Here is a 26,728-nt window from a genome sequence, read left to right as displayed (position 1 = left end):
TGAACACATAAAATTAATATGACTACTCACCAGCTATTTAATATTTTTCCTTTCTACGATATTACATTTAAAATTGATGGCAACTGTGGAGATGCAATGGGAATTGCACCCGAAGATTTAGAGGCCCAGGGATCCCAGGTTATGCTCTTCTAACAAAGTAATTATACATTCAGCACTTACAGTAGGATCTCCTTTTCATCAAGTGCCACAGCAGTCAACATTTGGGGGAAATGCACAATTGTATCTCCTATCTCAGTTCAAGAGTCAAGATTCCATCAGTCATTCCTCAAGTGTTGCTTACCGATGCTGTTGTTGGAGTGCATCTGGATTTGAAAATCCTTTCTGAAAATTGCGTGTTCTGCCCAACTCCTTGTTCATTTCCTCCCTGTGTGCCTTCTTCAGTGCTTCAATTGCTAGAGCAAAGGGAAGGGTAGGAGCAGAAACGCAAGACACAGAAAGCATCTGTGAAATCTGCTAAACTTGAAAGTGTATGCATCTTAGGGATTCAAAACTAAAACCAAAAATCTCTTGGGGAGGAGAAAAATCCAGTAGAAGAGCATGTGTTGTGCATCCATACATTCTATCAGGTGACAAAGACAACATTACATGATAGAGATTTCAGTGGCTAGAGCTAAACAAAACTTACTATATGCAAAAGATACATTTTATTTGATTGGTATTGTGAATATTCTTTACCAAAATGTACTGACATAGTATAAAAAGTATGCTGAATTATCAGGTTATTCAATTAACTGGAGAAATCTCATATATTCCCAGTTAAAATTCCTAACAAATGAGGTTTTTACTTTGGGGGTTTACTTGTGAAGTTTCTCAGAGCAATTATTTGAAGAGAAATCTCTCTGCCTTTTGGACTTCCAGGGAGGTATGGGGAACTGAAGACATGGAGCTGGTGACTGTGGCAAAAACCAAGAAACTGGTGAGAGATTGGGAGATTGCCCACATGTGCCCCAGATGGCTGCTCCTTGTGAGGATACCACAGGACAGCGGGTTTCCACAGGTTTGAGCTCCAGGAGACGAAGGGGTCAGCCATCTTGCTTACAGAGCCTTTAAAGGACATTAAGTTCACAAACCTCACTTTCTAATCACTTTTGGAAATTGCCTATTAACCACCTTAAATCTATTAGAGACTTTTGGAACAAGCAGCTTGAAAAGCCTTCATCGGGTGAACTTATTTTCAACTCTGAACAAAAGAAAAATTAATTATAAGCTTAAGAACTTAGAGAAATTGAAATAAATAGCAAAAAGCTAAATAAAATGTTGATCTAAGAAAGTTATAAATGGATTAAGGGTCCAGATAAATTTGGAATATTGACTTTTACTATCAGATTTTGGAATTAACTATAAAAAATAAACAGCTTCTCATGGGAAACAGGCTTATTTTGGCTATCCTGACTACTGAAATTCGTAACAAAGATAAGTGATGATTTTAGAAACTGGATACTAGAGGGGACTAAAGATTCTAAGTGGAAGGAAAAAAATACAAGCCCGATGTCAGTTAATACTGGGACTTACAAAATGACACAAAATGTTCTAACATTGGAAATATTAAAGGAGTTCTTTGAAGAATGGAGCCAGAAATTAATAACTACAGTATCAACACTGCCAGTAATGATGTCTGCTTCTATATGATAGACTATGTCTAAAAGATTTTAATGAAGGAATGACAGATTTTATCTGACAAGACAGAGAAAGTACCAAAAGTGGAACTACAAATGATAGGCCAAGAGAATGATTTGGAAAAAGATGCTTTATTGGATATACAAAAGAAACTGGCTGAAGTTTTAAAAAATTAAAAAGGAAATACAAATGATAAGCCAAGAGAATGACATGGAAAATGTTTTCTTATTGGATCTACAAAAGAGGCTTGTTAAAGCCTTGAAGAAATCTGTGCAATGGGATAAAGAAGAATTGAAGAGAAATCAAATCCTATGACAATATTTGATTGAATTAAAGATTAAGACTGTTAGAAGTAAAAGGAAGGAATATAAAGTTGGTTTATTTGATCAAGGTTAAAATAAGTCTTTTTTTTTCTTTGCAAAGTTCTGACAACCCTTTATGGACTTTTTGCTGACATTGAAAAGTTGATTTTTTCTGGACTTGCTTATAGATGAGGGATGGGATATGGGATAAAGAGATACCTGTTTAACCTTATAGGAGGTGAAAAGTTATTAAATTTGTCTATACTTGTGTTTATACTTGTGGAAGTCACTCTTCATATATTTCTTTTCTTTTTATGATATTTTCTTTTTTCTTTTTCTGCACTTTTTATTTTTTTCCATTCTCTTCTCTTTCTCTAAGTTTAGTTTGTATTCGTTTTTACCACTGTAATTAAAATTCTTAATAAAATTATATTTAAAAAAAAAAGAGGAATCTCTCTGCCTTTTCTGCTGTGGCATCTGCCCTTTGGAACATCATTCCCCCCGAGGTCAGAGCCTAGCCACGACCCTGCTGGCCTTCTGGAAGGTTCTTAAGACATGGTTTTGTCATCCTGCCTGGCGGTCCAGTGGTGGTACGGAGCCTGCTGGTTGGCTGCACTGTTAGTAGTTTATTGTACTCTCCTGCAAATCAGTTTGTTTTAATTAACTGTTTTAATTGATTTTAATGGCTTTATTTTGTTTTTATTTCTAATTGTTGTTGCTTTTTTAATTATGTGAGCTGCTCAGAGTCACTTAGGTGAGATGGGAGGCGATATAAAGCAAACAAACAAACAAACAAACAGTTTCAGCTATTATCCCAGATTAATACTGGTGTTAACAAATGGTTACAAATCCTCTTGAGTATACAGGGAAAGACAACTGTATACAAGTGAGTATTTCTTCAGGACTGAAGTTTGTATTTAAAGAGATTCCTATGTTATTATCTTTAGAGATATTATTTTAAGCAGATTGGCACATTATTGAAGTTTTCTATGGGAAGGAAAAACCCCTATATTCTCTTTATTGAAATTATGGCTACTATCTGAGGATAAGGGTAACATGTGTTACTTTACTGATTTTCGTGGGCATCAACTTCTGCTTCCTTATGGAATTCAGATGATCAAGCTCAAAGAACAGTACGGGCACAATTAGAAAGTTTCTATATAACTCTTTCAACAAAATAGCAGGGCCCTGGTTCTTTCTTTAGCCAACATTCTACTGTATTTCCAGCATTAAAGGCTGCAAGGCATATTTGAGGAATGTTGGGATATAAGCACAATTTTGATGCTTCTTCACATGATACACACTTTGGGATAATTTCTATTTTAAAATTGCAGGTAAATCTTTTTTGGGTGGGGGGGGAACTCATGAGTGAACAAATATTTTAGATCAAGTGTTTACAATATTTGATCTATTGCAAAAGGAATTTGGATTGTCTAAAAATGCAGGAAGGCAGTATATCTGTCTTCTGATTTCACAATTTGGTTTGGATGCATTAGCAACTCTGTAGCTCCTGAGAGACTGTCATACTGAAATGCATTTTAGATTATTCTAATCTACAGAACTTTACAAAAAAGTAAAAAATAAACATTTTTAAGATGGACATTGGGAATGCCCAATGCTAACAAATCAACAGCTGCAGGTTCAAACTATTAAAAGCATGACTTGGCATAAAAGGGGGAATCCAGTTCAATGAATCCAGTCCTGCTATCTCCAGGACTCAGGCTAATGGAGGGAACAGGAGGCCATACTGGTTGAAGCAACCTAACAGGGACTACTGAAATGTGAAGTGACAGCTCTCCCAAATCTCTAGTGGAAGCTCTATCAGGAATTTTATAGCTCTGTTGCTGATTACAAGACATCTCACATAAAATTGAGCTTAAATTTCCCATCCTTTGATTTCTCCTCTTCTTTTCCTCTCTTTTGTTCCCATCCATGTTGTGAAGACTGCCTGCTGCTTGTTTCCACCCTGAAGATGTTGCTCTGGTTGACAGCCCTGTCTTCCTAATTTTTACATGCCCTGTCCTTGGCGTTCAAAGGGATAAGTGCAGAATAAGGGCAGTCCATGAACTTCAATTGTTTTTGATGCTCGGTTGTTTGCTACCAAGTACATGCTCTGCTTCTCCTAATCAAGAGAGGGCAGCATTACATGATTTTAACTATTGAGGAAAACACTGGAACTCATCAACAAAAGAAGTATGTATTTATCAAGCATGAGGCATTAAAAAACCTTATTCTGTTACACGGAAAAGACTGCATTCTAAATCTACTTTCTTGGCTATGTGGTCTCTCTCTGCTTTTGAACTGGCTCTCTATTGACAGAAAGGAAAACTTTATCAAAATTATTGGGCAAGGTTTAATGTTGTGTTTAAAAAATGGGACTGTTAGAATAGGCATTTGTATTTTTTCTTCTTTTTGTTTCCCTGTTTCATATTGTATTACAGGAATAAAGATAAGCACTATGACTTAGTGTTACGCATGCATCGTGTCACCGGGTGGCTTCTACCTGCAGCTGTTGCAGCAGCCTCCTCGGACAGAAGACGCTCCTTTTCCTGCCGCAAGTGCTCCACCTCCCGCTGGTGGTGCCGCTGTAGTTCTGTCATGACCTGTTGGTGGGAAGTTTCCATCTCTGCTAAACTGTGCTCACACGCCTCCTAGAATGGGGTTGAGGGACAGAAGAATGGAAAGACACATTTTATGCGATGAAGTATGAATCACAAGAAACGCATATTCTCCATGATTGCATTTCTGTTTGCCATGGGGGAACACTGTGCATGGGTAATCACAAAAAAAAGTTAACAGGGATTTCTTAATATATTAAAAAGGGAGACACACATGTATGGGCATCATACAGCCCTCTTAGGGCTACATTTTAAGACATTTCCAATGGAAAGGCTATGTTAAAATGCAGGGAAAAATGAGCAATCAAGGCACATCATTCTGACGACATTACAAACCAATTGGTAGAAGTCCATGTTTGGGCCTACATGGTGGCAATGAGGGCAGCAAAGCATCAGTACTTCTCCTCACATTGCATTGGGAGAAGATCTCCAACATCACTGTTTAAGGTAACCCACACCCTACTAGGGAAGGACAGGTTTGACGAACTTCTGTCAGACTGCTGTGACAGCAAAACGCTGCAAATAAAATTGCTTGCATTTACTCAGATCTTGACTCCCCATTAGCAGAATCCAATTAGGTAATTGGGGCACCATCTTGCGAGGTTTCCTGGGATTCTTTTGATCTTGTGGATCTGAGGATATGGATGGCATTCTAGAAGACACAAGTTCTGCCACCTGTTTCCTTCAGGCAGTTCAGGGGAGTCAACAGCTGGACTAAAGAGGTTAAAGACTTTGAGGAATGGGTGTAGTAAGTACCTTCTGCCTTGAAGAAGGCAGGGAGGCTGCACCCTTGCCTCAAATGGCCATTTCTTGATCTCATAGTTACACAAATTCTGTCTGGACTCCAACCTCCCTTTTCTTGAAGGTTTTGAAGGTGGTGGTGGGATTATGCTTTTAGAGATTCCTGAATGAAATAGATTATCTCAATCCTTTGGGTCATGGTTCAGACCTGGATGTGGATGGAGACTACTGCATGATGCTGTTGGGACCTGGATGGTGGGAGTATGGCCCTCCTGGTCCTATTAGATTGCTCAGCATTTATTATTTTGGACCAGGTTTCTCTTGGATTCCCCATGAGGGTTGGGAGCTGGGCTTTTTTGTTTTATCATGGTTTTGCTCTTGCCTGAGCAGGCAATTCAAGTCAGTAGTATAGGGAAAGGAGCAATCAAACTCTTGGCTGTTCATGTATAGGCTCTGCTGTTTCACCAGTGTTATTTAAAATCTATATGAAACTGGGGGAGGTCTGCTTGTTCAGCATCAGGTATTATCAATACACTGACCCACTTGTACACATCCATCCCTGGCCAGCTAGGAGATGCAGTGGATATCTTTACTCAGTGACTGGCAGCAGTAAGGCTCTGAATGAGATTAAACAAGTAGAGACCAAACTTTAGCCAGACGGAGTTGCTGTTCATTTAGAAACCACTGAATTTGCTGTTAGCCCTATGCTCACTGTGGACAGGATTACACTTCCCTTAGAGGAGCAGGTCTGCAACTTGGGGGTTCTGTTGGAGCAGCAGGTGGAATCTATCCCAAGGAAAGCTTTGCCCAACTTCAGCTGGTCTGTGGCTCTTTTGGGGGGCGCTCAGCCATAATGACTCAGGGCCTTATTAGCATGAGGCTGGATCACTGCAAGGCATTCTACTTAGCCTGCCCATGAGGACTACCTGGAAACTGCATGCTGGTGGGTGAGAGGCACTTCAGTAGTACAGAATGTATGAGTGCTATATTTGTTACCAGTATGTTTTTAATACAATTCAAGATGCTGTTATTGTCCTATATATTCTATACAGTTTGGATCCAACCTATCTATGGGACCTCAAAATAGAAGCTGCTCATCCAGTTTAATCAACCAGGAAGGGGTGATGCAGCCCTTCTCTCCGTGAGAGGGTGGGAGCTTAGAATCAGGCTTCGTTGGTAATGGCCCCATCTCTCCAAAACATTCTGGAAAGCAATGAAAATATGGTTTTACTGGTGAGGATTTGGGGTTTGAGCTGTGTGCAATGCAGGGTCGCTTTTAACTTTTTAATTATAGCTGTTAATTGATAAGGTTTTACACTGCGTGCACAATTACTAGGCAAGTTGTATTTTTGAGGATGAATTTCATTATTGAACAACTACAGTGCTCTCGGTCAATCCAAAATGTTAATAAACCTCAAACCTGAATATTTAAGAAAGTAAAAGTGAGGTTTTGGCTTTCTTAGGAGCATATCTATGTGTGCACAATTATTGGGCAACTATTAGTGTGCAGAATTATTATGCAACTAAATGAAAAACGAAAATTCCATTTCACTCGTTTATTTTCATCTGTTAAAGTGAGAATAATAAACAACTCAAAATTTACAAACAAACATTTCTGACATTTCAAACAAAAAATCAGTGACCAATATAGCCAGCCTTCTTTGCAATAACAGTCATAAGCCTTCCATTCATGGAGTGTCAGTTTCTTGATCCGTTGACGATCAACTTCTTGTGCAGCAGCAACCACAGCCTCCCAGACACTGTTCAGAGAGGTGTACTGTTTTCCTTCACCGTACATCTCCCATTTGAGAAGGGCCCACAAGTTCTCAATAGGGTTTAGGTCAGGTGAGGAAGGGGGCCATGTCATTATTCTTTCATCTTTGAGGCCTTTACTGGCTAGCCACGCAGTGGAGTACTTCGATGCATGCAATGGAGCATTGTCCTGCATAAACATCATGGTCTTTTTGAAAGATGCAGACTTTTTCCTGTACCACTGCTTGAAGAAAGTGTCTTCTAAAAACTGGCAGTAGGTTTGGGAGTTGATTTTGAGTCCATCTTCAACCTGAAAAGGTCCAACTAGCTCATCTTTAATAATGCCAGCCCATACCAGTTCCCCACCTCCACCTTGCTGGCATCTGAGTCGAAGTGGAGCTCTGTGCCCGTTACTGATCCAGCCACGGGCCCATCCATCTGGTCCATCAAGAGTCACTCTCATCTCATCAGTCCATAAAATCTTTGAAAAATCTGTCTTCAGATATTTCTTGGCCCAGTCTTGCCATTTCAACTTGTGTGTCTTGTTCAGTGGTGGTCAAGTTTCAGCCTTCCTTACCTTGGCCATGTCTCTGAGCGCTGAACACCTTGTACTTCTGGGCACTCCAGGTAAGTTGCAGTTCTGGAATATGACAGCACTGGAGGATAATGGGTTCCTGGTAGCCTCACATTTGATTCTTCTCAAATCTTTGGCAGTTAATTTGCGTCTTTTTTTCTCAACACGTTTCTTGCGACCCTGTTGACTATTTGCAACAAAACGTTTGATGGTTCTGTGGTCACGCCCCAATATCTTAGCAATTTCAGTGCTGCATCCCTCTGAAAGACTTTTTACCATTTTTGACTTTTCAGAGTCAGTTAAATCTCTTTTTTGGCCCATTTTGCCTGAGGAAAAGAAGCTGCCTAATAATTATGCACACCTTGATATAGGGTGTTGATCTCCTTAGGCCACACCCTCCCTCATTACACAAATACACATCACCTGATATGCTTATTTCCAATAAGCATTCTGGTTTATACAGCTTGGAGGTGGAAAATATGCATAAAAATGGTGATATGGTCAAAATACTCACTTGCCTAATAATTGTGCACACAGTGTAAAATATTTAATTTCATGAAAGTCACCTAGCATTTATTGAAGTGAGCAGGATACAAACAATGTAAATAAATAAATCTCATGAGCAAAGTCATAGAGGGAAATCTAGTGATAAAGTTAGATATTAACATTTTAGTTTATAAATGTACAAATGCAAAATTTAAGTTTAATCTAAGCAACTCAAAACAAGCACACTCTGTATCTTAGTATTAATATGAATATGTGAGGCATTATCTTGACATACTTTGGGCATCTTTTTAAAAAATCAACTCTACATTTCAGCCTTTTCTAGCCTCTCACACCTTCCATATTTTTTCATTTTTTAAAAAAATGTTAATAGTTCTTATCATTCATTCATTCATTCATTTCTAGTGTTTATAGGCTGCCCCAATCCAGACAGACTCTGGGCAGCAGCAGCAGTTTCAATATATAATCAATTAAAACCATCCATCATTGCCATCTTGTTATATTTTAGAATATTTGTTCTAAAATGCTTTCGAGTTTTCTATAATAAGAATATAGAAATACTTTTAATAAAGATAAATAACTTAACAAAAAGAGTTTTAAAAAAAAAAGATGTCTCCAGTTTAGAATTTCAGTCAACAAGTTCAGCCTGTCCAATTGCTTTTTATTAAAATAATTTAGTCGACGATACTAACTGCATCCTGTTTTGCACTGAGGTTACGCCTGAACCTCAAAGGTGATTACTCTTAACTATATGTATCTTCAACCATCTTACTATTTGGAAATGCTATACTATAATTCAGCATTATAAAAACAGGACACAGTGAACCTTGGTCTCACCTTCTCTGTTGTTTGTGCAGCCACCAAGAAAGCTTGAAAACTCTCCCTTCCATTTCAAATTAGTCATAGTTACTGTCCTGCCTGGCCTCAAAAGCACTCCAAATAGCCTTAGCTAAAGTTAAAACAAACCAAGTTCATATAGCATGGTTTGAAACTAGTTTGTTTCAACAAGTCATAGCTACTTTATTTATCCATTCATTCAATTTTTAGCTTGTAATCATTGCTAAAAGCAATCCAAAAGTGGGAAGCAATTTAAAAAAAAACTTTTAATGAACAGACAGGACTTAAGTTCGTGCTAAAAGTTCCCAAGACTTGGCAGCAACTGTAGCTGAGTACCTTGTACTGAAAATGCTGTCTTGAGTCACTGCGGACTGAATTGTTGCCAGATACAGCAACTTTGTGAGTCCATCCCCATTAGATCTTAGCTGATCAGTAAATAAGCAAGAGATTCACTTGAACTGTTTGTTCAGATGTGGATAATACAACAGCTTCTGGTTAATATGGAAGTAAGAGTTTCCTGTCTCATCCTCACTCCATATCAGAGGACTCAGGCAGGCATTTACAGTTACTATGACTGGTTGAGACTGAAACAGGCTAGGATGAAATCACTAGAAAAATTCCTTTAGCCAAGTTGGTGACAGTTTCAGTACCTGCAGCCCCTCAGCTATTGCTGAACTAGCAGCATGCCTTAGTCAGCATGGTCAACGTCAAGGGCTTCTGCAAATCAAAGTCAGCAGCTTCTGGAGTTCTAGAGGTTTCCATTCCTGCTTTAAAGAGCAATGCAATAAGAAAGGGCTCGCATTAGACGTCCTTTCCCTTCCAATGTTTGCCATAGTGGGCAGGCCCTGACCATGTGATTAAGGGCATTGTCTCTTTGTAGATGCTCCAATCATAGATGGTCTGGCAGGAAAGGAATGGGCTCATTTCTCTACCCTCACTGGCTAGCTGGTAAGCGGGGTGGAGAAAGGAAAAGGTGGAAGGTGCAAAAGATTATGCTGGGCTATTACCATTACCTGAGAAATGTATCCTTGGGGCACATGTCCATTTTTATGGAGGTTTGCCTCACCGTGGGAACGCAAGGACTCCAACTGTGACCTCAGGGCTTGGACCTGTGTCAGAAAAACCATTTAGCAAAACAAAAACAACCAAGCAATAATTTTCTGTTAACCCAAGTCCCAGCTCAACAGGATAAGGCAAGTGGACTTATTCCTAATCTACCCACATACTCTTGACATTATGGCACAGGAACATGCTGGCATACTGATACTTCATTTTAGTACATCCATTTTAAACCCCTTAGTATTTCCCTCTTGTTGCTGCTCCAAAGCACCATAATCACTGCTGCATGGAGGTCAACTTCTATGTGACAATGGATTTTTAGAAGTTGCTGGCAACATTCAGAAGTCATTTTTCTTTACAGCTGACTCTATGCTCTGGCCACCATACTCAGATAGCTTCAAAGTGCTATATTCTTTTTCTGCAAGTACTGAAACATAGAACCATTTCCAGTGATCTCTATGGGCTGGTTTGGTTCACATTATTTAGTATTATGAGCAAACCACAAAGTCGCACAATGGCTTTGTGGATGTGACTGGTTTTTCATGTACTGTGTTAAACTAAAATATGCTTTGTTCAGTTTTGCTTTAGCATCTTGGGAAAACCCAGCCACTATGGTTTGTAAACCATGGCTTGTAAACCATGGTTTGTGTCTTATTCAACAAACCAGCTGAGCCAGACCTATGTGTGTGAGAGGGTCAAGTGATCATAATTTCATTGGTAGGTATGTCAAATTACTCAAAATGAACCTGGCCTGGGATATCTTCTCTGCACAATGATAAAAGCATGGAAGGAGGTCTTTTCCTATTCAACTAGTGTTCTTAGTGCACCAGACCGATGGCATGCATCTCTACAGAGAAGCTCATGTTCCTCCTTCCTCCTTGTTTCAACACCTTTCAAAAAGTCAGCATGAAGAATAGGAACAATTCAAAGAATGTACAGAAGTGCATTATTCAGGCTTGTGAAAAGGACAGAGGTATTTTCCTCCCACACATGATGAAGCAGTGCTTTGCCAGTGACTACTTCTACCTCTTTCTCCAGTGCCTCACTTGCATCTTCATGGTTCCCTTTGCCCTGGTTCAGCAGTGCCATCAGTGGGACCCGCTTGGACTCTTTCAGAGGCAGACGTTCCAGCTCCTGCCACTTCTTCTCAATCTCTTCACTTAGCTGACTCCTCTGAGCTTCAGTAAGAGGAATCCCTGGAGGTCTCTTAGGGCAGGGATCCTCTGCTGGACCATCTATTTGGAGGCTGCCACTGACTGAAGACTCAAACCACCTGCGCCTCTCCTCCGAGCGGATGGCCATGTCCCGCTCCAGCTCCTCCCGCTTGGCTGCTCCATCTGCAGTTCTTAGGCTCCCTCTTGGCCGCTGTGGGGACCCCTGATTTAAAGCTGACCCCTGTTGAAAGGGGGACAGCTCAACATAGTCAAAAGCCTGGCGCTGCCCTTCAGCCTTCCTGCTGCCAGCTCTGGATATCACCTCACTTCCAGTGTTGGGCTGCAGCTCAGTTCTGAAGGAGCTCTTGGTGGATTTGTTGCTGCGGAATGAGTTTTCCTTGTTGTAGTCAGATAGCCTGGAAACAGGAGGAAAGTCACGCAAAGCTTAGAAGTAGGAATCATGCAGGATGCAGAAGCTGCCTACAATGGTTCTCCAATCTCAGTGTGGGTTACACCCAGATCTGGAAGCCATCCAAGTACAGTCAGCCCTATTATCCCACATGGCAATTCAAGAGGAACAAGTTCTCAAGAAGTTACAGTAACTACATTGTTGGAAATATACCCAAACATGATGATGAATAATACTAGTAAATATTTTCACCTGGCTGAGTTGGAGAGAAGAGTAGGCATTCCAGACTGACAGCACTGGATCAGACTAGAAAGCCTCTGGGAATCAGAAAGAGGTCCAGCACAGCAATCTAGCTCTCAATGTACATTTAAAGGATCCTAGGTTCACTCTCATCAGGGCTGGGGAAGACGGATTTCTGAAATCTGGAGAAGAGCTGCTGACCAATGTAGACAGTACTGAGGTCTGTCTGTCTGTCTGTCTATCTATCTAATTTATAAGGCTGCCCATTTATCCAAAGAAATTCTGGTGATGATCAAAAGAAAGAAATAACAATCATAAGACACAGGGGAAAAAATGCAGGTCGAGGCCCCCTCATTGAAAATCTAAAAAAATGCCCATGCTGTACATCTATGCCAGAGCTCCAGAAACTAACAGCCTGGCTCCAAAACCTTGAGGAAGAGCCAGATCTTCACAGCCTTCTAAAAGGCTAAGGTTGGGTCATCCATATCTTTGCAGGGAGGCTGTTCCACAGGACAGGCCCCATGACAGAGAAGGCATGCTTCCTAGGACCCACCAGGTGACACTGTCTCACCGAGGGGACCTGGAGTATGCCCATTCTGCCAGATCTAGTGGGATAGGCAGAAACCATTGGGGAAACAGTGTTCAACCAACTTTCTCAGTGTATTTAATTTATTTAATTTATTACTAAGCTTAATGCACCACATACTTTGTGACATCAGGCACACTGGTTGGACGAATACTCTTCCTTAGAGCCTCAATCCAATTTCGACGGATTCCTGATGTCATTGCAGATAATGTAAAAACACCATCTTTAGTCTGGAAAAAAGAAACACACAAAATATGGCTTGATTATATACATCTCAAACATACCTATGGTTCACCTTCAACGCAGGAAAGGTAATTGGGCAGATGGAAGCCAGCATATGGTAGCAACAGAAGAGAATATATGTAGCTCAGGGTTGAACTGTAGAGTCCTTGCTGCTCTCTGAGCTTGGGTGTTTGCTTACAGATGTTTCATTGCCCAACTAGGTAGCATCAGCACTGATGATGTTATCTAGTCAGGTACTGAAATGTCTGCAAACAAATAACCAAGCTCAGAGAACACCAAAGACTCCATATGGTAGCAAGCCCTTTAAGTCACATCTGACTCACACATTTGCAAGAGTCTTCAGATTTGGGTTTTTGCTGAATTGGAAAACTATTAGGAAACAGGAAGGTTTTAATAGGGATAAAATCACATAACTTCCATACAAAACAAGTATTAATTGAAGCTGAATCCCACTTCGTTTAAGTCTCTGTTCAACAGTATTTATGCAAGCTGCAGGCCTAATCCATCTGGAGAACTTCAGTTTGAGCAACTCTGCTCTGTCTTGACAGACAAAAAGATAAGCACTGGGGTTCCTTACTGCTATAGTTTTATGACTGTGATTTAGAAAATAATTTCAATTCACAAGCTAAATTGCCATCTTTGAGTTTACCTTATTATGTTGGCAAGACAGAAGCATTTTTTCTGCAGCAGTATTAAATCACCTTTCAGTGTTTCTTGCTGGACTCTGTAAACTATATGGCCCTTTTATTTCATTCCCAAATGTTAGGATTCTGAGCACTCACATGTATCTGGAAGCCGTAATTCCTCTGCACTGCATATTCTGTCACATCGGTGCAAGTACGTAGGTCAATCTCTCCATCTAGATCATCTGCCTGAAATGACCTCCAGACCATCAATATTATGTGAGAGATCTAGCCCAGGAATTTTCCATCTCCTTTATATGTCCCATATACACCCTCTCCAGTCTACCCTAGCCTCCTTCCTCTTACCTACTTCAGTTAAATAATTATTTCCAAGCTAAGCAGTCCCATGCTCTCCCTATTCTCTTCAGCGTATACAGAAGTACATGGCATTTCTTTGCCTCTTTCAACTGAGCACATCACTTCTATTTTTTTCCCCAAGGACATACATACAATCATTACACAGTATTCTTCCCTTGACTACTTGACTACCTGACTACCAACTTCCAACAGATTTCATGCAGGCTAGGTTACTTTCTTACCTCTTCAGCATTGGAGTCCCTGTAGTATCTCAGACTTGAATCTGTCAGCACAAACCAGTGCTTTGTCCACTGTTGGCCATTAATGGAAGGAGAATGGCAAGACAAAAGAGAAGACTGTTATATGTTCTCTGAAACACAGACCATTCAATACCTGTGCTGCTCAAAAAGCACTTGGTCTCAGTGTGTGGCCCTGTAATTTTGAAAAAAAGACCTCCCTGTTTATTTTTTAAGATGTCAGCCATTTTTGACAGGGAACATGCAACAGAATTGTGAACCATGAAAAACACACTAGGTAAAGTATCAGTCAAAGGTTATTCATACATATCTATTTCATTTAATGTCACTTTGAAGACTGTTCACAAGATATTGCTTGTTATGTAAGAAATCAGGTAATTCATTTATGTTGCACAAGCAAAAGCTTCTGAAAAGCAACAAACTATGAAGAAAAATCAAAAGCGTATTTAATTTCTACATTTTCAAAAGGGATTGGTGTAAAAGCCTTGTTTCAGTGGGGATGAAAGAGGAAGAAAGAAGAGTAGGAAGAAGTAGATTGTCCCCTAATAATTCTTCAAATGAAGAAGAGGAAGAGTAGGAAGTAGACTGTGTCCTAATAATTGTTCAAATGAGGAGGAGGACGGGATGATTGTGTCCTAATAATTCTTACACCTTACCTCTCCTGGCTCATCCAATATGGACATCCATCCCTTCTTGAAATTCAGAAGATCTGGCTGGAAAGAGAGATGAGTGTGACGTACCTGACTCCATTACTGCACAGCTAGATTGCATGTCTCTCACGTAGCCTCAGGGCATGACTTGTATTTCCCTATTCTCTTTGTACTCACTCCCCCGCCCTGATAGAACTGCTGAATAAAAGGAGGTGGGGGCGTGGCACCAGGAGGCAGTACCAGCAACCTCCTGAGATGTAGCGTCACTCACCACCACAAAAGAATCCTGTGCCTACCGTTGTTTTTTCGACCTCACCCTTGCGAGGGAATCGTTGGCTCATTCCCCCCCCAGGGAATCCCATAGACCGAAGGGCGAAGGACTGGTCGCGTGACGCGACAACTGGGGGCTCGTCCGGGATCCCTTCGGTCTCACGGTGTGATCTCTGTCTAGAGGTGCACTGCCTTCACTCTCGTTACTACGCACCTGGAAAAGGCTCTGCAATCGTAAGTAATGGGCTCCCCACTCTCCAAAGTTTCGTCAGTTCATAGGGACGAACTTTATGATTTAGTGAAGAAGGCTAACTCTTGTCAAAAGGCTAACGGTACGACCATCTTTCCCATTTCAAAAAAATCGGTGACTCAACTCCTACTGTACATGGACAGACACTGCCCTGTCTATCCTTCAGAGGGGTCGCTCAAAGCATCCACTTGGGAAAGGATAGGAAAATATTTTCATGATACCCCACGAGCACCCGTGCCTATTCTGACTGCCTGGAAGGCTGTTATGGCGGCCATCAACACTCTTTACCCTCCCCCGTCTTCCCCGGAAACTTGCCCTTCTCCTCCCGGCCCAAAAACCCCACCCCCTCTTGCCGCCCATCTCGATGCTGCCTCACCACCACCCCCTCCATACCCAGCCGTTCCTCCTCCCCCTTCAGCTCCAACCCCCGGATCCCCTCAACACCACCCCCTAGGAGGCGCCATCACTGAACTCCTCTCCTCCCCCCTCTCATTGGAAATGGAGAGTCCCTCTGCCTTTCCCATGACCATCGGCCTAGGGGCGGCGGGAGGAAATTTGTATAACAATATTGAACTTAAGGTTTTGAAACAAATCAAAGATGCTGTAACCACCTACGGCTTGCACTCTCCTTTTACTAGGGGAGTTTTAGACTCTTTAGTTACTGCTAACACTGTTATGTTATTGTATGATTGGAAAATGCTTTTTTCTATGCTTATGACCCCGGCGCAATACGTTGTGTGGCAATCTGAATACGACAAAGGGGTGGAAGTAGAAATTAGAAGAGGTCTTCCCGCAGGGGTGACCGCAAATCAATTATTAGGAAAGGGACAATTCGCAACCTTAGTCCAGCAACAGAACTCCCCCCGTCGTTGTTTTGCTATTATTCACATGTGCGCCATGAATGCTCTCAAAAGAGTGGATGATTCCGACTCTCAATCCACCCAAACGTTTTTGAAAATAATGCAAGAACCAAATGAACCATATGCTTCCTTCATAAGTCGCCTTCAGATTGCTTTAGACCGACAAATTGATAATGCCACGGCTAAACATGAGCTGCTAATGAAACTTGCTTTCTCTAACGCTAATCATGACTGCCAGACCATTCTGCAACCCGCAGTCAATCAACCGGGTGTAAAGCTTGCAGACTTCCTGCAACTCTGCAGAATCGTTGGTACCACCTCTCACAAAGTGAGCGCTCTCGCTGCCGCCATTACCACCTCGCTGCCTTCTACTAACCCCTCCCCTCAGCTCCATTCCCCGGAAGCCCTCGCAGTCACTCGTCATGGAAATTGCTTCAATTGTGGGAAGCCGGGCCACTTTAAGAATCAATGCCGTGCACCCGGGGGAGGTGGGGCGCCCCCTTCCACTCAAAGGGGGCCGCCCCCCCCCTCCAAACCTAAAACTCCTTGTCCCAGGTGCCGCAAAGGCTTTCATTGGGCCTCGCAATGTCGCAATAACTCCTCCCCTCACCAGCCTTCGGAAAACTAGATCGGGGGTTGTCAGCTAACCCCGCCCCAAAGGCTGAATTACCCATCACCAGCTTCCCTGTGGAGTTGGCAGAGGATCTTTTGTATGACGATCCGGGGGCTGTCCTTTCCCTTCCTCTTGTTGTCACGCTGCATAAACCCCTCCCTCCTCTTACCCCTGCTTTGCTTATTCCCAACTCCTCGCTCACGCTTGAGGGGATGGTTGCTGCTCCCTATTTGTATGATTCATCAGATTTGACACAAATTGCTCTGGCAGGAGTGGGAGATAGGTGCTTTTCCTTAAATAAAGGAACAATTGTCGCCACGCTCATACTTCTCCCTTCTCCTGATATGCCATCATTGTTTGCCTTGCAGCAACCAGTCCAAACCTCTAAACCCACCCTCCTTGTCACACTAAATGGTCGCTCTTTCGAAGGCTTGATTGACACCGGCGCCGACGTCTCTGTCATTCGTTCCGCTGAATGGCCCTCCTCCTGGCCTATCGCTGAAGCCTCCTCGGTGCAAGGAGTAGGCGGAGCACAGGCCGCTAAGGTCAGCTCTCATTGGCTTTCTGCTGTGACTGCTCATTCTCATATTACAGCGTATCTAAAGCCTTATATCTTGCCTTTGCACTGTAACCTATGGGGCCGTGACTTGCTTTCACAGTTCCACGCTTTTATTCAACTTCCCTAATGGCTTTACAGGACCCTTCAGGGTCTCTCTCTCTCTCTCTCAAAACCTCTGTGCCGGTATGGGTTGATCAATGGCCACTCACCAAAGAGAAGCTGGACGCCTTACATATCTTGGTCCAACAGCAGTTAATTGAAGGCCATATCGAAACCTCCACCAGCCCATACAATACTCCGGTATTTGTCATCAAAAAGAAGTCTGGCAAATGGCGCCTCCTACAGGATCTTAGGGCTATCAACACCATCCTTCAGCCCATGGGACCTTTGCAGTGTGGACTTCCCAACCCCAACTTGATTCCGGAAGGACACGACCTTATTGTAATAGACCTCAAGGATTGTTTTTTTTCCATACCTTTGGCACAAAAGGACAGAATTATTTTCGCATTTACGGTACCGGAACTTAACAATTCAAAGCCTACTGCTCGGTACCAGTGGAAGGTCCTCCCACAAGGCATGTTGAACTCACCCACAATGTGCCAATTTTTTGTCGATAAAGCATTGCAACCCTATAGATCCCAATTTCCGCATTTTCTTGTGTATCATTATATGGATGACATTTTAGTCGCTGCTGAGGGCCCGAAAGGGACAGTTCAAAAAACTTTTCCTATTCTTTTAGCCACCCTAGCAACGGCAGGGTTGCACGTTGCACCAGAAAAGGTCCAGTCTCGTTATCCAATGCAATATCTAGGCCACAAAGTTTTAGCCTCCACAGCTGCCCCACTTCTACCTATGCTCACGCTTCCCCAGCCGACCACCTTGGTCCAATTACAACAATGTCTGGGGGTCATTAACTGGGCCCGCGCATACCTTGCTTTAACTACACCCATGTTATCACCTTTATTCCAAGCGCTAGTGGGTTTGACAAACCCAGCTGACAAGGTATACCTTACAGAACAACAATTGCATGCCCTACAACAGGTCAATGCCGTCCTTACGACCCAATGGGTGGACCGTGCGCTCACTGACAAACCACCCTCTCTTGCCATTCTTTCAACACATCAATTATTAACTGCCATCATCGTCCAAACGTCTGATAACAAACATCTACATATTTTAGAATGGCTACACTTGCCACACACACCTAAGACATCCATCATCACCAGAGCAGCACAAATGGCCTCTCTTGTTGAGAAAGGCCGGAAGAGGATTAGAGCCCTAATGGGACTGGATGTTTCCACCCTGTACATTCCCCTTAAGGTTACTCAATGGGAACCCCTCCTACAAAACTCCACTGCACTGCAGGATGCCTTGGAGGACTGGTGTGGCCAGGTGTCATGCCATCTTCCCCCTGATCCTCGATTGCAACTGTTGCGAACAGTACCCTTCACACTAACCTCGCCGTTCGTTCAGCAGCCACTCAAGGAAGCCCTCACTGTTTTTACAGACGGCTCCAAAACCATAGGGGCTTGTACATGGCAAAATAATTGCAAATGGCATAAACGCCTAACAGGCCCACAAGCATCTGCCCAACAGGCTGAGTTAGCCGCCTTTTTGCTAGCCTTGTCTCTTTTCCCAGAACAGCCTTTGAATGTTATATTAGATAGTATGTATGTCACTCAAATGGCTGTGGCCATGTTTGATGCATATATTTCCCCTGTTACCCCCCCCTCTCTCATGACGCTTTTTTTGCAGCTTCAAACTCTCCTGAAGGACAGAACATCCCCTTTGTTTGTAGCGCATATTAGAAGCCACCAACAGCTACCCGGTTTCCTGTCCGAAGGCAACCACATGGCAGATGAGGCTTGCAAAATTATGGCCTCTTCCCCTCTTCCTCCGCCGCTTTCAGCAGGGGACAGCCATGCTTATTTCCATCAAAATAAAAAAGCCTTGGTGCGCCAATTTGGCATTACATATCAAGAAGCTACCGCCATTCTTCAACAATGTCCAACCTGCAGTTTGCAGGCAAAGTGCATCCCTGAGGGAGTTAATCCCAGGGGTGTCCATGCTTGTGACACATGGCAGATGGATGTCACTCATTATCCCTCTTTTGCACCTTGGAAGTATATCCATGTATCTGTGGATACTTATTCGGGATTCATCCTGGCAACTTTGCAAAGAGGAGAAGCCACGAAAAACGTAATCAATCATTGTATTCGCACTTTCGTCACATCGGGATGTCCCAAAACTTTGAAAACTGACAATGGCCCCGCTTACGTCAGCACTCCCTTTGCTGAGTTTTGCCGTAAGTGGTCCATTACTCACAGATTCGGTATACCATTCAACAGCCAAGGTCAGGCTATTGTGGAAAGGGCTAACCAGACCCTAAAGAATGCCCTTGATCGGCAAACGGGGAAAAAGGCCTTAGGCCCCCCAAGCCTCCCGATGTTACAAAATATCCTTAATCTCACCTTGTTTACCTTAAATTTCCTTAATCTTACCGGTACCCCCCCTGCTACGGCTGCATCTCGACACTTTTCCAAGCCAGTAGTTCCCTCTTCCCGTCCCCTTGTTTATTTTAGGCAACTGCCCAGCCCTGAGTGGAAAGGCCCTGCGCAACTCGTCACCTGGGGAAAAGGCTACGCTGCTGTGCAACTTCCTGATCGAGTGCTCTGGGTTCCTGCTCGCTGCATCCGGCCATATCATGGGCAGTCTCCTGACAAGCACCTTCTTGACCCTCCTTCTCTGTTATCTCTCTTCCATCTCTGCTCCCCTCACAACGAACCCTAAAACAACCTCTCTCATTCGAACCCATCGTTTACGCTACCCTGCCACCATTGGCCGCAGCTCAGCATCCAACGCCATGGAATGTCTTCAACGCTCTCCCATCAAAAGAAAAGGCACCTTCTGGCGCTGGTTTCGCAACAACACTCTTCTCCAAGATGGCGATTCCTACTCCATCACTTATCACTTTCGCCAAACTACCCTTGCTATCACCAACGTACAGTTGACCGATCTAGGACAATATCACTGTGAAATAACAAAATTAATTAAGGGGTTCGCCACCTCATCTCGCCTTACGCTCACCTTATTTTTACTCTCCCTTCCTGAGCCCGCCCGTTGGCAGGGACGACGCCTACTGGCATTTGACGCCCAGGGATCGCATCGCCCTTACAATATCACCTGGACAATCCGCGATGCCTTGGGACAGATCCTGAATACCTCCTTTTGTTATAGCCCAATTATATCTTGTTTCCCTAACCTGTATTTTGACTTTTCAGAAATGCTTTTAGGAGTGACAGCCTACAGGAGGCTGGCCGGCTTCCCAGAGCCCAGCCACTCCACCGTTAAAAGGTATCCCCTGTATGTGTGCCCAGGACATGACACCAGCCCTGATCACGTGCACGACTGCGGAGGCATAGCAGATTACTTTTGCAAATCTTGGTCCTGCGTTTCCACTGGCTACATCTACTGGACCCCTCCATATAAGACTGATTACATCACCCTCACTCGGTTGAGAAAGGACATTAGGTGCACCGCAACCAAAAAGAATGCGGCAGGACAGGGGGGTTGGAATAGATGTAATCCGGTTATTGTACAATTCACTGCTGCAGGAAAAGCTCAGGGGAATGCCTGGGACTCAGGTGTAAAATGGGGAGGTCGTATGTATGCCAGATGGCCTGGGTTTCATTATGGCAACATGTTCTACATTCAACGACAGGTCACTCTCCCTCAGTCCCCACCTGTTGGGCCCAATGCCGACGACATTCACTCCACCTTTCTTAAACCCCTCACCAAACAAAAAAACCCCCTTGTCTCTCTTCTTAACTCCTCCTTTTCCCTTGTTCACACCGCTTCTAACACATCTCGATGTTGGCTTTGTTTGTCTTCCTCTCCACCATTCTATGAAGCAGTCGGTTCTCCTGACCCTATCCGAAACTCTACCTCAGCCTCCTCCTGCCGCTGGCAAAACACCACGTTGACTATCACCTCTATAATAGGGCAGGGCTGCTGCCTTGGCCGTGTTCCTGCTAACTATATTCAATATTGCCTTAATTCTTCTCATGATCACTGTGCCCTCTATCTTCCAAAAAATCGCTTGAACATCAACGGTCACACCGGCCATGGTGGCTACGGTGTACTCTACACTACCTCTGGTAATATCTCTGCCCGATTGACAGGGCAATACTTTATCCCTGGGAACAACTCTGTTTGGGCATGTTCTTCTGGCCTCACCGCATGTGTATATGGTGATACCTTGTTACAAACTAACGCCTTTTGTATTCAGGTGCTCCTACTCCCCAAGATTTCTATCTATTCCCCTGACGAACTTCTCTCCATTTTAGAGCCCCCTCATTATCCCCTCAAGGCTAAGCGCGAAGTAGTGACTGCTGTAACTTTATCAGTCCTACTGGGCTTAGGTGCGGCCGGAGCCGCCACTGGTGTGTCAGCCCTTGTTGTCAATGATCAGAACCTGCGTCACCTTAGCGTTATCATTGACACTGACCTTCGCGCCATCGAACAATCTATTGTGGCGCTACAAGATTCCCTTACCTCTCTATCCGAAGTGGTTTTGCAAAATCGTAGGGGTCTCGACCTTCTGTTCCTCAAACAAGGGGGTCTGTGTGTTGCTCTAAAGGAAGACTGCTGTTTTTATGCCGACAACTCAGGAGTAGTATTGGACTCTATGAAAGAGCTCAATTCCCGTTTAAAAACAAGGGAATTGGAGCGCCAACAATCCATGTCATGGTATCAAAATATGTTTAGCATTTCTCCATGGCTAACCACACTGTTGTCCGCTCTGTTGGGGCCCCTCCTGTTATTGATTCTCGTATGCACCATAGGCCCCTGTGTGCTGGGTCGCGTTCTCCGCTTCTTAAAGCAGAGACTTCATACATTGGACTCAGAGGTATCCGAGACAAAGCTTGCTGTTCAACACCTGGTCACTGCTGTAGGTATGGAGAAAACACCACTCTTGGAATGGTCCTCCGATAGTGAATCGGAAGTGGACAAGGACCCCCGGTCACACTACCCCCCGAGAGAGGACGCTGGGATGGGTCTCCTTGGACTGAAGAGTCCCTGGCTCCCCGACTCAGACCCTCTGGGGGAGGAACAAAATTAAATAAAAAAGGTGGAATTGTGACGTACCTGACTCCATTACTGCACAGCTAGATTGCATGTCTCTCACGTAGCCTCAGGGCATGACTTGTATTTCCCTATTCTCTTTGTACTCACTCCCCCGCCCTGATAGAACTGCTGAATAAAAGGAGGTGGGGGCGTGGCACCAGGAGGCAGTACCAGCAACCTCCTGAGATGTAGCGTCACTCACCACCACAAAAGAATCCTGTGCCTACCGTTGTTTTTTCGACCTCACCCTTGCGAGGGAATCGTTGGCTCATTCCCCCCCCAGGGAATCCCATAGACCGAAGGGCGAAGGACTGGTCGCGTGACGCGACAGATGAGGACAGAGCAGATTTAATACAGGGCACAAAATTAAGCTGACCCTTCCCTGCCCTTGTACTCTCCAGTGTGTTATGATTATCATTCACAGCTATTGACCAAGATGGCTGCCACAGTAGGAATGTTCAGTGCATCTAGAAGATGGGAAAAGACTAGATTAAAGCATACATAGGGGGAATATAGAATAAATCCTTATGTCTGAAAACTTGAAAGAGAAGTCACATATAGACAAATTAGATTTACCACTGCATTTTCTCCTGCTTATGACTAATTAACTCCGCTTTGTAAATAAGTCTCCAAGATTTATTTATTCATTTCAGTAGCCTGCTGGGAGTTGTAATAAGGAAGGACTCAGATGAAAAGGTTTCCTTCCTTAAAGTTCTTACTTGGTTTCTATGCAGGGAGAAGACAAGGGACCAAGTGCTCTCTCTCTCCTCAACCAATCCACACTATCACATAGAACTCTTTTATGTATTGGAAACATTAACATCCTCCTTCTCCTAAGATCAGAAGAATGTACATTGAAACTGATCCACACAAAGAATAGCAAGCAGTTACACTTACAGCTTCCAAATATCTAGGGGGCTTATAAGCTTACTTAGAAGCAGCAGCACACAAACAGGTCTCTCTCACCATATTGCTTTATGAGTGCCTTTAAAGGAATAAATAAGGATTACTGCTTTTCCCGTATTACAGTTGTAGAACTGAAAAGAAACAAACACTGTGTTGGCCAAGTTCAGTTATCAGATCTATGGCAAAAATGGTACTAAACCCCAAAGCAAAGTGACATCGTCTCTCTAAAAATATAGGAAGGATTTGTTCTTAATATAGAATATGTGAATACACATGTATATATATGTAACAATGATTTGAACTAGCTGGTTGCATTTGGTCAGATCTCTGCTATCCAGATGAAAATGGTGTTATATTCCGTTTTCAAAGAATTAAAATATAGTTTTATTTATTTATTTTATTTATTTATTTATTACTTAATACCCTGACTTTCTTCAAGGAGATCAACATAGCTTATGTGGCATTTACTGCCAGATAAACAGTTATTATACATATATGACATGCAGCTTATTCTGTGCTTGGCTCCATCCCCCAGCTGCAATTTTGCACTTGCTTATGGCAAACAAAATCTAGGGATTTTAACAAAGAACAAAGTTCCCTGGTTCTGGTTGGTTTAGGTGGCAGGCAACAAATGACAATTTTTCTAGTAATTGATAAGGCAGGAACAGCATGTGGAAAGTGAACTGCATGTCATTGTGTTGTCTTAACAGTTTCATACGCTAGTGTTATTTAACATTAATGTTGCTTGCAGTTTTATTAGCTCATACTCATTAAATATGTTTGCATAACTACACTGAGTCTCTGGTAAACTAGTAATTAAATCTCTGATAATTAGTTGGACGCATCCAGATAGTTTTCCTGGCAACAGTAAAGAAGTTGTTTGTCACTGCCTTCTTTTGGGAAGTTTTCTCAACTTCATGGTCTTGCCTACAGCCCTCGTATTCCATGGGGCTCTCCATCCATAACTAGGTCAGGGGCTCCCTTCTCTGAAACGTTTTTAAAGGTGCTTCTTCATCCATGGTCACTGAGTAGTGAACACATTCAAACTTACCTACATGAATAAGTAATTAGACTTGAAAAATAAATGAACTACCCCCATTAGGTTTTTCTTCAGAAATGACATATTTTTCAGTCATTTACATGAACGATTCCTTTGCCATAGAAAGACAGCATCTTTTTGTGTATTTGAAAAAAAATTGAACTCCCTTTTAAAGGGGCTACCCTGCACTATGAATCACATCTTAAAACAATACATTTTCCTTTTCCCTTGCACAAGACATGGACCAAACAAATCAGGGTTAAGCTTTGTTATGCCTACACAGGAGACGTTACCATATAAATATTAAAATTACCCACCCGAGGCTATGGCACAAGTCAGATTTGAGAAAAAAAACCCTTAGTATAAAAAAATGCAACAGAAGCTTCTCAGGTGAGCCACAAGCCTCCCACCTTTGCCCTTTCCTCCCTGGTTCTGCTGGCAAACGCTTGCACCTTATCAACATATGTACTGTACGTGGATGCCATACAAACAAAATCTGTAATGCCACCCATGCCAGCTGTTGCTGCACCCCAACCAGTTTGGCCTCCTAGTTCAGAACAGCTGCCATAGGAAGATCTGCCTTGTTTCAGAAAAACAAAACAGATACTAACCCCTTCAAAAATGGGACAGAATAATATTTGGATGCACTATGTGGTTATAACATAACTGTGAAGAAAAATAAGATACAAACAAAAATATTAAAATCGGTTATCTAGAACCGCTCCTTGCACAAACAAAATTTCCCTATGCTTACATAGCTTCATATCCTAAGCTTCCATATGTTCTTCAATAGTATATAGATATTTATTTATTTATTTATTCGTGTCAGAAGCATCACAATTAAAATAAGGCATACTGTAAAACATAGAATTTAAAATATAAAATATATAAAAGTTAAACAGATCTTGCCCAGAAACTGGCAACATTAATTGCGTTCTGTCATGCTGTCATGAGGTCCTCAAATGTGCATTGATCAGGGCACAAAGGACAAGTGTACATATGTATTGTTGTCTGCATGTCTCCACAGTCACAAAGGGCAGAGGCCACCGGATAGCCCCATTTGTTCAGAGTATTTCTGGACCAAGTATATAGAAATGGAATATATATAGAAATGCATATAAATGAAGTATATAGAAATGATACGGGCTTATTTCCACTTCAGCACAGGTGTTTTTACTTCACTGTTGTTCCTTGCTCTGCCCTCCCTAGGGTGTCAGGTTCCAGTCCTGTTCTAAAGTACTGGGCTTAGCCTGGAGCAACAATAATTCTCAATGCAAATCTGCAAACAGAGTCCTAAAATACCTAGTGCAGGGGTAAACAGATTCTTGATCAATTTCTACTGGTAAATATAATTAGTTGTAGATTTCAGACTTCCAACCGTTCTACAAACAAAAACATAAAAAGACCCCCCCACACACACATTCCACTCCTCAAATCCTAAGTTATACTGAAAAGCAAGCAAGCTTTGGGCAACCAGATACTGAATTGTGCGTGGAAGCAAACTTTGCTTCCACGCACAATTCTGGTATTCAAAAAAATTGGTTGGCTGAGAATTATTTCATCCTAATAATAAGTCATATCTGATTGTGGTGATGGATCTCAAAATTCTAGTTAAAGAAAACACACCTGCAAACCTGACACCTACTATACTTTCTAGCATAATCTTTAATTTCTAAAGGAACAACATTTGTTTCCAGACTGTAAGAGCGAAACTCCCATTTCTAAATGCTTATCTCAACCAGGTGAACAGGAAAGCATAAACACTGAAATAGTATATCCGTACCAGAGAGCTGTCCGCATCAAGAAAAGCATTTAGAGATAAGCCATCCGATGGTCTCATCTGCCACATTCTCCACTCTGGGACACAGTAGTTAGAAGCAGTTCCTGGATGGATGCTCAGATCTTACTGAGTTTCCAATACTTCTAAGAAAGGATCAAGATGAGTCTGCAAGTCCAGCCTGGATGAAACTTTCTCTGCTTTCATCTCAGAGGACTGAGTTCTTTGGTTACACCCAAGCTGATGGGCAGGTGTACTGAAGCATGAGTGCTAGGCCCATCCCAGACTGTACAACCTGATTGGATATGGGGGAGGGCCACCTGTTGCTACAACTATGAATCTCAGCCTATCACTAGCTTTCTGGGGTGTCAGATTGCAGGGAGTTGATATCAATAGGAAAAGGGAAAGAAAAAACCCACATGGAAACTAGAACCAGGCAAGCAAGGTTTCCTTACTCCTCATCTCCGTGTTTCTAGCCACTAGAAGATGAAAGATTGTGAGGTGTCCACATGAACATGTGAAGACAACAGGGAAGTTTAGGATCTTATGTTTGCACATCCTCAGAGTTTATCCATTTGTATTTAATACGGTTGCTTGGGTTCCCCAGCATAACAGGAGATGCTAATGTATGTACAGACATGCCCTTTGGTACCCACCAGGCTTCCTGGCATAAATTACTTGGGACATTTTTAAAAAGCAACTTTTAATTAAAAAAAAGCATCAGCTAATGAGATCATTTTTTATTTTCAAGAGTGCCACTGAGCCCCATAAGCTTTTTTAAAA

General features: G+C 42.7%; 1 protein-coding gene across 2 annotated transcripts in view; it reads right to left on the bottom strand.

Annotated features, from left to right (window-relative positions):
* The window catches only part of TRIOBP (TRIO and F-actin binding protein), a 44,590-nt gene that overhangs the window by 5,119 nt on the left and 12,743 nt on the right, over nt 1-26,728 (bottom strand). For both annotated transcript variants that reach the window (XM_063309051.1, XM_063309050.1), the window contains exons 2-9: nt 14,551-14,607; nt 13,880-13,948; nt 13,440-13,529; nt 12,535-12,644; nt 11,052-11,595; nt 9,980-10,075; nt 4,444-4,591; nt 302-413 (exon numbers count right to left, since the gene is read on the bottom strand). In XM_063309051.1, coding sequence (XP_063165121.1) covers nt 302-413; nt 4,444-4,591; nt 9,980-10,075; nt 11,052-11,595; nt 12,535-12,644; nt 13,440-13,529; nt 13,880-13,948; nt 14,551-14,607 — 1,226 coding nt within the window. The remainder of the gene's footprint in view (nt 1-301; nt 414-4,443; nt 4,592-9,979; nt 10,076-11,051; nt 11,596-12,534; nt 12,645-13,439; nt 13,530-13,879; nt 13,949-14,550; nt 14,608-26,728) is intronic.

Source organism: Candoia aspera, chromosome 7 (assembly GCF_035149785.1).
Source record: "Candoia aspera isolate rCanAsp1 chromosome 7, rCanAsp1.hap2, whole genome shotgun sequence".
Classification (NCBI taxonomy): Eukaryota; Metazoa; Chordata; class Lepidosauria; order Squamata; family Boidae; genus Candoia; species Candoia aspera.
This window is presented reverse-complemented; position numbering and strand designations above follow the sequence as displayed.